This window comes from Tachysurus vachellii, chromosome 5 (assembly GCF_030014155.1).
Source record: "Tachysurus vachellii isolate PV-2020 chromosome 5, HZAU_Pvac_v1, whole genome shotgun sequence".
NCBI lineage: Eukaryota > Metazoa > Chordata > Actinopteri > Siluriformes > Bagridae > Tachysurus > Tachysurus vachellii.
The window spans coordinates 22,120,573-22,132,484 of record NC_083464.1 but is presented as its reverse complement, the minus strand read 5'-3'; the positions used below and the strand labels follow the sequence as shown (position 1 = coordinate 22,132,484).

At 38.8% G+C, this 11,912-nt stretch overlaps 2 protein-coding genes across 2 annotated transcripts; one reads left to right on the top strand and one right to left on the bottom strand.

Moving 5' to 3' along the window:
• Positions 1 to 401: 401 nt before the first annotated feature.
• On the top strand, positions 402 to 1,190 carry LOC132845338 (hemoglobin subunit beta-like). The gene is made up of 3 exons (XM_060869295.1): positions 402 to 571; positions 651 to 873; positions 969 to 1,190. Exons 1-3 carry the CDS (start codon positions 480 to 482, stop codon positions 1,095 to 1,097), a joined length of 444 nt encoding a protein of 147 aa, XP_060725278.1. The 5' UTR covers positions 402 to 479; the 3' UTR covers positions 1,098 to 1,190.
• Positions 1,191 to 5,017: 3,827 nt separating this feature from the next.
• Positions 5,018 to 11,655, bottom strand: macc1 (MET transcriptional regulator MACC1). Its single transcript, XM_060870475.1, has 5 exons — positions 11,504 to 11,655; positions 9,435 to 9,561; positions 6,836 to 8,859; positions 6,524 to 6,712; positions 5,018 to 5,806 (listed from the first exon to the last, which is right to left on the bottom strand). The coding sequence occupies exons 2-5, from the start codon at positions 9,550 to 9,552 to the stop codon at positions 5,600 to 5,602; spliced, it is 2,538 nt and encodes an 845-aa protein (XP_060726458.1). The 5' UTR covers positions 9,553 to 9,561; positions 11,504 to 11,655; the 3' UTR covers positions 5,018 to 5,599.
• Between the last annotated feature and the right edge of the window lie 257 nt (positions 11,656 to 11,912).

Below are 11,912 nucleotides of genomic sequence, written 5' to 3'. Positions count from 1 at the left end.
CGAATAATAAGAATTTCGCATTCATTTGCTCTTTTATACACTCTGGCTGTTTGAAGACAAACAACAAATGATAGATAGGTATTTGTTACACATCCATTGATACCGGTGTAATCCGGTGTAATTAGACTGCAGAGATTAATATGCTTGATTTTATTATCTTGAAGCTCATGTATTAATACAGTGAGACGTTTTCTGTCATTATGTGTTCTACCCACATTATAGTAATGTGTATATGTGTAAAACAGTATGCATGCGCAAACAGAAGGCTTTATCGCATGCCATGACAACATATTTTCAAAGATAAGAATTCATATCTAATCAAAATCATTCAGACTGCAAGACCCACCCCTTAACACGTTTGTCGCGTGGTCTTGGGAGGAGCAGTCAGACGCACAGGTCTATATAAGCTGCCTAAGTAGACCACAATTACAGGGCTCTTAGTTCATTAGAACACTTCGAAATCCCAGAAAATCAGCAACATGGTTGTGTGGACAGATTTCGAGCGCGCTACCATCCAGGAGGTCTTTTCCAAGATCGATGCCGCATCAGTCGGTCAGCAGGCACTCACAAGGTAGGGTTTTTCCAAAACATTGACATCTTTTAATTTTTGTTGTAATATGAACCCTCACGCTTGTGTTTTTGCCGCTCAGGTGTCTTGTCGTGTACCCATGGACCCAGAGGTACTTCGCTAAATTTGGAAACCTGTACAACGCCGCTGCCATCAGTGGAAACCCCAAAGTTGCTGCGCACGGATTGACTGTAGTCCGCGGTCTGGAGAAAGCTGTGAAGAACATGGACAACATTAAGGCCGCTTTTGCCGAACTGAGTGTGCTCCACTCTGAGAAACTACACGTGGATCCTGATAACTTCAAGGTAGGCCTGTTTTTCAGTCTGTTCTGTCTGTTCACTCATTGAAAGTTTAACATTTAGCACTTACAGTAATGGGTTCACTTTGTTTCCACATACAGCTGCTGGCTGACTGCATCACCATCGTCGTTGCCGCATCCTTGGGTACCAGCTTCACAGCTGAGGTTCAGGCAGCTATACACAAGTTCCTTGCTGTTGTAGTCTCTGCACTCGGAAAGCAGTACCATTAAATGCTGAAGTGACGACCAGAGAGGAAACAATGAACGTTATAAACAACCATGTACTTGTGAAAGCAAGTATTTAAATAAAAATACTTATACACATCTGTGAATTGTCTGCGCATTCATTGTACAATTAGGGACTCATTTGCTACCCAAAATAAGTAAGCAGGCTACATTTATTTGCATGCATAGAAAATCAGTTTTCAGTTAAATTAAGCTTTTCTATGTTCATTTACTTTCTTTGTCTTAGTGCTTGTCATGCTGATGGGTGACACCTTTATCACGCATGCGCACACAATTAATATATAGGTCGCACAGCACAATAAATAAACTTCAAGGGATTGCTATTAAAAAACACACCCACTCACAAAATTCACTTCACACAGAGAAAAGTTAATTGAAAATTACTACCAAATAGCTGCAAGATCAAATTGTAGCAATTAATACAACTGTAATTACCCTTGCAGCTAATGATAATGAACATAATGAAATAATAATACTGAATAATGAAAGGCATAACCTAATTATTAACCTGTTAGGAAGTTGAGATAGATGAATGGTATAACTGTGCATGGAAGAACAAAAATAACACTGACATTCTGGCATAACAGTTATTTCACAGTGTAAATATTAAGCAAGTTGTTCACTTAAAAGATATGAGCGAGAAAATAAAATAAACACAATACATTGTCGGAAATATTACAGATTACCATATTCCTGCTGCTGATTGTCATTCCTTGCAGCACTTTCTAGCATTCCTTTGTTCTCCTGTATAATATAAATAGTTTCTTTAATAGTTTTGTATAGAACCGGGTGGTGTTAAAATGGTTCTTGTGTATAAACAAATGCAATTTTCATAGTATTGCTTCATAACATACACAAAGGTAAAGTGTTTCATATGTAAAAGAGATGGTAGCTAGCATCCTTTGCAAATGTCTGTGTGGTTTAGTTGCAGACCAGAAAAACCTGGACTAAACTTTAAAACTACACTGTAAAATGGCAATAGTCTGAGATGTATTGTATGTAAAAGTATGTATTTGTAATAAGGCTGCAACATGTGTATAAATAATAATTACATTTCTACATATTACAAATCAAGTCAAGAAGCTTGTATTGTCATTTCAACCACATATAGCTGACGCAGTACAGTACATAGTAAAATGAGGAACATGGTGCTACATAAAACAACAGAGGGCTACAGAAGACAACACAAAGCTACAAAGCTTCAAAAGCTAAACCAAAAAGCTAAAACAAAAGCTAAAACAAAAAAACACCACAGATAAAAAATTTGTCCTTACATAAAGTCCTTCCAATAAAATATGGTTATGTGGTACTGTATTATTACTACTACTTCTACACATGATCAGACAGGTGGCAAATAACAAATATAATTTAGGAAAACTGAATGAAGGTCTGTCATACAGTACCACATGTGGGGCACTAATTTTCTGTTAAAGTGAATCATAAAAATGTTTTTTTTTTTTAGCCCTAATTCACTGTGTTATGTAAACGGATTTAACATTACTGTTGATCCAGTTGGTTGAAAGAGCGCAGCAACAAAAGAGGTCTTATCTCATTAATCTCAATGTAATCTGCATCAGTGCTCTTGAAAAGAGTCCACTTTGGAGCTGCTCTGTTTCTGATCTTAATCTGCTTCAGTAGACACTGCAACATTTTACAACACTGATAACAAAAGTGCTGAACAGCACAAAGCAGTGCAGTTGCATTATGGTACTAGACATGGCAATCCTTCAGCCTGTTTTCAATACAATGAATATATGGCCTGATTACACAGTATTCAACATTGACATATACTGTATAAGTTTGATGGAATTTAATATTTTAGCAAATCAAAAGATAAAATATCTCATGCTATTTGTTTATTAACCTCTGTTTCTGCTGAACAGTCTAACCTGCAGGAAAACATTTGATGTGAAGTCCTAAACATAGTGATATACACAACCATTGTAGCATCTCTTTCTTTCTGTTGTGTTCATGGACTCATTGTTTCAGTAGGAAGAAAAATTAACACTCACTGGACATCAGGCTTTTAACACTTTGTCATACCCAGCTCCTCCCCAATCTGATAATTTGTGCCATCATATTGTGTGTTTGCTGATGTATATATGTATGTACATGTATGTATATACATGTATATATGTATGTACATGTATGTATATACATTTGTGAATATTTGTCTTTTACCACTGCTGAAATTTTCCTCTGGATCAATATATTTCCATACACATCTGTCTAGTTTCTGGTAGAAAACTAAATACCACTGGATATGGCCCAAACTATGTCAACAGACCTTTGAATTATTGAGTTCAGGTGTTTTAGCCACACTCCTTGTCAAACAGTGTATAAAATCAAGTGCATATCATTTAATCTACATAGATTAACATTGGTAGTAGAATGGTTCATACTGACGAGCTCAATGACTTAAAACATGGCACAGTTTTTCTGCCCAGCTAGAACTACCCCCATCAAGGTGCTATTACTTTGAAATAGAAGAATCTCGGAACAACAACAGCTCAGCCACAAAGTGGTAGATTTCAGTGTGTGTGAACATGACTGAATTGATTTATTTTCCTATAAGGCTGCTGATAAACATTTGTTCTTTGTTTATAGTCGAATAATAAGAAGGTTGCATTCATTTGCTCTTTTATAAACTCTGGCTGTTTGAAGACAAACAAACAAACAACAAATGATAGATAGCTATTTGTTACACATCCATTGATACCGGTGTAATCCGGTGTAATTAGACTGCAGAGATTAATATGCTTGATTTTATTATCTTGACGCTCATGTAATAATACAGTTTAATACAGTGTAACAGTGTATAAAATCAAGTGCATATTATTTAATCTACATAGATTAACATTGGTAGTAGAATGGTTCATACTGACAAGCTCAATGACTTAAAACATGGCACCGTTTTTTTCTGCCCAGCTAGAACTACCCCCATCAAGGTGCTATTACTTTGAAATAGAAGAATCTCGGAACAACAACAGATCAACCACAAAGTGGTAGACCACACAAACTCACAGAGCTGGGCACAGAGCAGCATAAGAGCTGTGTGTCAGGAGCTTTATGAAAAGGGTTTCCATGGCTGAGCAGCTGCACACAAGCCTAAGATCTTTATGTACAATGCCACGTGTTGGCTGGAGTGGTGTAAAACATACCACCACAGGACACTGGAGCAGTGGAAACTTGTTCTCTGGAGTGATGTATCACACTTCACTAGCAGGCAGTCCAATGGACAAATTTGGGCTTTTTATATAGTGGGAGAACATTTTTATCAGAGCGCATGATGCCAATAATGAAGATTGGTGGAGGAAGGATAATAATCTGGGGCTATTTGCATTTAACAAGTGAAGGGTAATCTTGATGCTATATCCTGAAATGGCATTTTAGGCATTTGTATACTCCGAACTTTGCAGCAACAGTTTCGAGAAGGCCCATTTCTGTACCAGCATGTCTACATCCCTTGTGGAAAAAGTGTACTGAACTAAGGTTTTCTTGTAACCATGCTATTATTATAAACAGTATATCTTAACTTTTGTATACATTTTATTACAACAGTTTATTTTTACAAACCTCACTGGGGATCCATGGGTCTGAAGAATGACCATCTGCACCAGTGTGGGTACATTTACCTAGTTTCTACATTTCTATTTTCCTGGTCACTAAAACAACAAGGACAAATCTGACATAACTCACAAGTGATACTTTGGATCTGTATTCATTGTAACTTTGCAGAGCAGGCTGTATTCACTCAGCTGCAAATAGGCCATTTGATATTAAGGTCACTACACAGTCTGTGACTCTACATAACAGTATCAAAAAAAACCTACAGCATGTACGGTTTGGTGAAACACAGCTTTTTGTGCCTCAATGTACACTCAACATTAAACAAAACCAAATGATTAAATTGATTGTCTATTCATGAAAACTGTTTTATTATTTTAGTTAAGCAATAACAGTTACAAGATTAAATATAAAAAAAGTACAATTAGCAATATATATTTTAAGTGCACTAATAAAATTAATTACAGTAGGTCTAGAAGAACATAAAGAAATTTTATAATACATAAGTGTACTCCACTATTAGAGCTTAAGATGCAGTGAAAAAGGGACTTCTAAAACCGGCTGTCCCAGGAACAGACGAAACTTAGTCAGACTTCATCGTAAGGGGCAGGAGTTTGATATAGAGGAATTGTCCAGATTCTCTCTATTTCAAATGTAACATTGAAATGCACATAAACATAACAAGGAATCAGATTCATTTCATTTACAACATGACATTAAAAATAGAATAACTTGAATAACTTGTGTAGACCTGGATAACTTCATATGTTGAACAGTACAAAAGAATACATTCCAAGTCTAACAGCATGTCATATTCTGACATTTTCAACAAAAGCATATATTGCTTACTGTTATACAAAGACAGAAAAAGGATATAATGCACAACATTCTTAAACAAACCTCAAACAGCAACTTAATGTTCACTGTGCTGTGTGGAAGGCAGAGGCCCTCAAGATCTCCATGCAATTTACTGTAATGAGAGCTCCAGTAATCTGCCTCCAGTTTTTAGTAACAGGGCTCTTCATCTTGTCCAGGGCCAGATGGAGATCCTGAATCATGTCTCTATAGCCCTGACCATACTGCATACTCCATGAGTATAGGAAGTCATAAGCAGGCTTCCACATGGACTAAAAAAATAAAGCAATTCACCTTAAAATAGAATGTTAAATGCCTCCTTATATACAGCTAACTTATACATTTCAACATTTAATACAGTGACAACAAAGGTGTAATGTTTTAATATACTTTCCCTTGTATAAATATTTACCTCTTTTGAACTTTCCCACATTTTGTAGTTTTACTGGAATTAAAATGGACTTAATTCTGATTATTCTAGCATTTGGTTTAGACATTACCATTTAAAGGTGTAAAATATCGTTTGAACAGCTTCTCTCATCTGAAATTGCATATCTCTACATTTTGCAATTCATTGTTAATAAACAAAACCCTGTTGGATATTTTTCAGTGACAGGTGCATTTATAATGAGACACTTTCATTTAACCTGGACTGAATTAAACTACTCATGGAGTTAAAACCTTCTGAGGGGTTATCACCAAAACTAATCTAGGGGTTTCACGACAATGGTGGCGTTTACTTTCTGCAATCACATTTTTCTGCTTGTTAACAGTTTTATGAACTGTATTGTTTTGTCCTCTTCCTTATATTTGGATTATTGTGTGGAATTGCATAGAATGTAATCCCAATTAAGACCCTTTCAAGTCCATATTGAAACTATGAGATGTGGAACAGTTCAAGGGGATGAAATCTTTCTGTTAGTAACTTACAGAATTAAAGTCCTACAATAGAATTCACAGCAGGAAAGCTTTATACTGTAGGTGCTTACCTGGGCACTGACTTCTCCATTTTTCCCTCTGTGTGGTGCCTCATAACCTGCAATCTGAGAACTGGAAAGTTTTCCTATCTTCTCTGCCAGTTCCCTCCATCGTACACCAAGCTCAACAGCTGTGGACAGTATAACTGTGTTCTGAATTAAATAGGCTACAAGGCCCTGAGCATCCATTTTGAAGAGCCCCTGTGAAGAAAGAAAACAACATTATGTCATGTGTTAAGAACATCTAATTCATTTCAGGACACTTAATACCAAAAAAATTCCAAACCAATACCAAGTGGTATTCTTATAACTAAAATTACTTACAATTATGAGTTCATGCTGAAATTTTCTTTTAGTTTTTTCTGTGTGACATTCTTCCTTTAGCTTCTCGAGGACACATGCTATCTTTTCTGCTTCTGTCTCAGCTTGCTTCCGAGAGAAATTATCTATTGTAAGGTTTGAGTAACCCAAAGCTGCAGCAAAAGTCCTCCAAGAGGTTATGTGCTCGGTTACTAAATTCTGAATGGCAGAGTACATGTACGTGAGCTTTTTAAATGGCAAAGTCATGTTGTCCAGCAGGATTTGTGTTGTGAGTCTAACTGCAGAGAAGTCAATTACTTGGTCCTTTGTTATGACCTTCACATTCTTGCAGTGCACCAAACCAACACTTCCCCTCAGAAAACCAATATACCACTCTTTTACTTTTGATTGTCCAACAGACTTAACTGTTTCTCTGGAAAGCAGAGCAATTGTGTCGCCCTTGAAGTATTCCAGAAGATATTCCACTCTCGGCTGTCTAAGAAGAGATTTCAATGCGATGCCATACCAATGAATGTTCACAGGCAAATCTTGAAACTTTGAGGACTCTGGAACAGATTCTTCTGGGATAGCTTGAGAATGGGTCATTTCCCTGTGACGATCCACATGTCTGAGACCATGTTTTTCTGTCCTCAGTGGAGCAGCCTCAGGAGAAGTAATGTAAAAGTCTGCTAAAGAGAGGTAATTTGAGTCCTTCACCTGAATGGCTAGTTTGAACTGACCCATATCTCCATTGCCGGTCTTGGATAGTTCCAATGGCAAGTGGATCACTCTGCCAGTTTTGAGCTCCTCTATTTTGACCTTTTTGACTTTATCCTCATTTTTTACATTAAAACTTGAGTCTAGCACACTGGTTGTAATATGCAAATCATTTAGACAGCGTGGATTGAACTCATGCTTTCCCCAGAGTTGTAACACAACTGGGGGCAGGTTTCTGTTACCTTTCCGGATATCAGAAAAAGGAAGCCTGGGTGGAACATTATTATAGTAAGAGATGACTTGCACAACTTTGAAAGATGGATGAATATGCTTGGGACCATAAACCGCGACTGTAAAATGTCGGTCTAAATAGTCCCATACTGAGGTTGCTGGTGGCTGAATTGCTGTGGCCTCTGCAACAGCAATGATGTACATGTGAGGCTTTAGCTCCTGGAGCTTAATTTGTAAAATGTCCTTATATATGTAACAGTCCTTGACCTTCTCATATGGTCCCTCTTTCCTATGGGCCACCAGACCTACAAAGGTTGTCATGACTTGGCTCAAAGCGTCATTTTTCACTTGAGCTGCCATTTTAATGTCAAGTGAGATGCCTCCAATAGTATTGGGATTGTTGAGAATGATTTCCAAAAAAGGACTCACGGATGTTACATAATTATTATTGATTCCACATGGAGGATCAAGGCTAGCTTTGAGACCAATTTCCTGTATCTCTCCTGGAGCAACATGTCCTTGAGGAATGTGGGCACTGATATTAGAGTCAGGCAACTGCAATGAACCTCCATTGTGATCGATCTTACAGACAATTTGTGAGTCTGTGGCTTGAGTTTGTGCCCAACCGGGACTTTGTTTTATCAGACTGATGTTCAAACAGGATCTGGTTAATTGCCTGTGACTCAGCCAGGCCATTTTGTAAGCTTCCATGTCATTTTTCAGCCAATCAAAATCAGGTTTCATGAATGGCCCTTGAGAGTTAAAACTCTTCTCCTTCTTGGATTCTTTTTTTGCAAGACTTTCAAGAATGTCTGAGGCACTTCTCCACCGTCCAGATCGATTAAGGCTGTTCCTCTCAGGCTCCACAAAATGACCAAAGTTGTTTTCATCTGAGGAACTGCTTTCACAATCTTCAGTATTTTTACCAAACAAAGCTGATATATCCTCCTTCACTATGGACAGACTTGAGTCAGTGTTGGTCCTGCACATAATGTCATCCAAGAAAGGATTTGACTGGGAGAGTTTGTTCCAGAAGGGATTTGTTGTTTGTCCTTGGGGTTGGCCTTCTGGCCATTCCAAATGTTTTGACATGTAACTCCCTGGATGAAAGAAAAATTAGGGGTATATTTTTAGGGTATATGACATTAAAACTTTTAGGTAAAACACTTACATTTTATTCCATAGATCTTGCACACAATGACTTCACCAAGGTGCTACCCGACTACAGCACTGGTATTTTTATGCCGTTATGTGAGCAGTATCACCACAAAAAAGGATGTGAGGTTACTGAAAGTTTTGCCTTTTGAAAAGTGATTAACCAAACAAGTAGAAAGCCTTTAACAACTTCTTGGTAAAGAGTCTTTCATTAAAACCATAAAATGTAGTGATATGCGTTGTTAACCTCAATGGATAAGACAAGGCGTAGAAAACTAAATATTTCAATTCTATATGTGTAACTACACCTCAGTGGCACAAAACACAAATTCCAAAAGAATATAACATATGTTCAAGACAATACATAAAAAAATACTTAAAAAATTAAATCAATACTATTTATAATTGAGTTGTCATTTAACCGTACAAGCTTGTGTATACAACAGGAAATAGTAAAATACTAGCAACATGCATGTTCACATTGCATTTCATGCTCTACAAATGAACTGTTCATGATTACCATGTAAGCTATTGTTGTTGATAGTTAAACTGTCATCTAGGTCAATCAGAGTCCCTTCTGAGCGACTTCGAAGCAGACTCCCAGTTTGTCGTATTGACTTTGCTCTTACAACGGCCATCTTTTACACCTGAGTAGAGAGATAAAAACATTAGGTTCAAGGTAAATATACATTTCATTGTAGGCATTATGATTATAATGCATAAAATTAGAAGGGAGAAATCTTATTACTGACATTCTAATTTATTACACATATATCACATAACATAAAAAAGTACAATGTTTAAAATGAGTATAGTAAGAAAAACATTATTTTATACTTAAGTAAAATCATATTCATTGTCCAAGTACAAATAATCACATTTCATACACACGATAAAATATAAAATTCTGCCTAACCCCAGTGTGACCCTTATGAGGCATTATAGTATCGTAATAGCAATGCAAACACAAAGCCAGCTATTAGTGCAAAGAGCATTTGCTTGTTTTATGAAATCGTCACTGTGGTCTTTAGTTTGTCACAACAAGTCACTCATTAATTATATGGCTTACTATGCCGCTGCAGAAAAACTGGTTATACTTGTTGTCTGAATCGCAAACACACCGCTTCCTCTCCGGGTCACTGCTGGAGGACAGAAAGCATCTATTCAACTAGCCACAGTTACTTTTACACACACCCCCACACGCGCACACACAGATACACACAGAGACAGACACACAGGTGCAGACACACAGACACCCACTCCCGAACACAGAGAGACACAGAAACACACAGGCGCAGACACACACAGACACCCACTCCCGCACACACAGTGACAGACACACAGGCACAGACACACACAGACACCCACTCCCGCACACACAGAGACAGACACACAGGCGCAGACACACAGACACCCACTCCCACACACAGACACACACAGAGACAGACACACAGGCGCAGACACACAGACACCCACTCCCACACACAGACACACACAGAGAGACACACACAGGGAGACACAGACACCCACTCACGCAGACACACAGACACCCACTCCCGCACACACAGACACACAAAGGGAGACATAGAAACACACAGGCGCAGACACACAGACACCCATTCCCGCACACACACAGAGGCAGACACACAGGCGCAGACACACAGACACCCACTCCCACACACAGACACACACAGAGAGACACACACAGGGAGACACAGACACCCACTCCCGCATACACACAGACACACACTCCCGCACACCCAGAGACACAAACAGAGGCAGACACAGAGACACACAGGCGCAGACACACACCCACCCACTCCCGCAAGCACACACACACACGCGCACGCACATGCACAGAAACACAGAGGCGCAGACACACACAAACACCCACCCACACCCGCACACGCAGACACAGACACACACAGACAGACACCCACCCACACCCGCACACACAGGCGCAGACACAGACACACACAGACAGACAGACACCCAATACCCGCACACACAGACACACACGCGCAGACACAGACAGACACATACACACACCCACCCACCCACCCACACCCGCACACACAGACACACACGCGCAGACACAGACAGACACACACACACACACAAAACCACCCACCCACCCATACCCGCACACACAGACACACACTCGCAGACACAGACACACACACACCCACCCACCCATACCCGCACACACAGACACACACGAGCGCACAGACACAAACCATGGCATTATCCGAATGACTTCCTTACATGCCTTAAGAACACTACTTTGGGTATACTGTATATATATATATATAATAATTCTATAACACTAAGGGATTTCGCGCGTCCTATAAAGCGATATGGTTCGGACTCCACTCATTAAAATAGTAAACAAACTCCAGTCATCTGAACTCCAGTCATGAGAATAAATAATAGACGCGAATGTCGCTCCCTCACATATAAATGTGTTGAAGGTTTCAGCGCCTAAGCCACAAAATCTGGGTCGTTTGGATTGTTTTGTGACTTTTAGCACACTATAGGATTCAGTAAAAAAGCAAACAATCATTACTGAGTTCATTAAACATAACTTACCTAAAACGGAAGTTTCCGCTGCCACGTTCACTAGACACCTTTTAAATAAAAAAGATTGGGAGCGTCACCAGCCATCCACCTTGGTTAGCGTCCACAGCTTCGTTTGCGTAGTAAATAAGTGCATTGTGGGAAAAGTAGTCCATAGAAACCAACCAGCATCGCGTGGTTACTGAGAGCAGGAGCTGGTTAAAACTCTTCTACCCAGAAGCCTCTGCTTTATGTACCGATAAAGAGTTGCAACACCTGAAACCAAAGGTAGTTTCGGTATCCGTGGGAAAAAGGTCTTTTATATTCACCTGAGGGTTTGAGGTCTAAAACACTAGCTTGTATATATACATATATATATATATATATATATATATATATATATATATATATATATATATGTATATATATATACATACCTATA

Excerpts from the sequence above, each read along its gene's own strand:
- macc1 (XM_060870475.1), bottom strand. The coding sequence starts at position 9,552 with ATGGCCGTTGTAAGAGCAAAGTCAATACGACAAACTGGGAGTCTGCTT. Across the intron at positions 6,713-6,835 it reads TTCAGCATGAACTCATAATT|GGGCTCTTCAAAATGGATGC; the intron begins GTAAGTAATTTT and ends CTTTCTTCACAG. Across the intron at positions 5,807-6,523 it reads ATGGAGAAGTCAGTGCCCAG|TCCATGTGGAAGCCTGCTTA; the intron begins GTAAGCACCTAC and ends TTATTTTTTTAG.
- LOC132845338 (XM_060869295.1), top strand. The coding sequence starts at position 480 with ATGGTTGTGTGGACAGATTTCGAGCGCGCTACCATCCAGGAGGTCTTT. Across the intron at positions 572-650 it reads GGTCAGCAGGCACTCACAAG|GTGTCTTGTCGTGTACCCAT; the intron begins GTAGGGTTTTTC and ends TTTGCCGCTCAG. Across the intron at positions 874-968 it reads TGGATCCTGATAACTTCAAG|CTGCTGGCTGACTGCATCAC; the intron begins GTAGGCCTGTTT and ends TTCCACATACAG.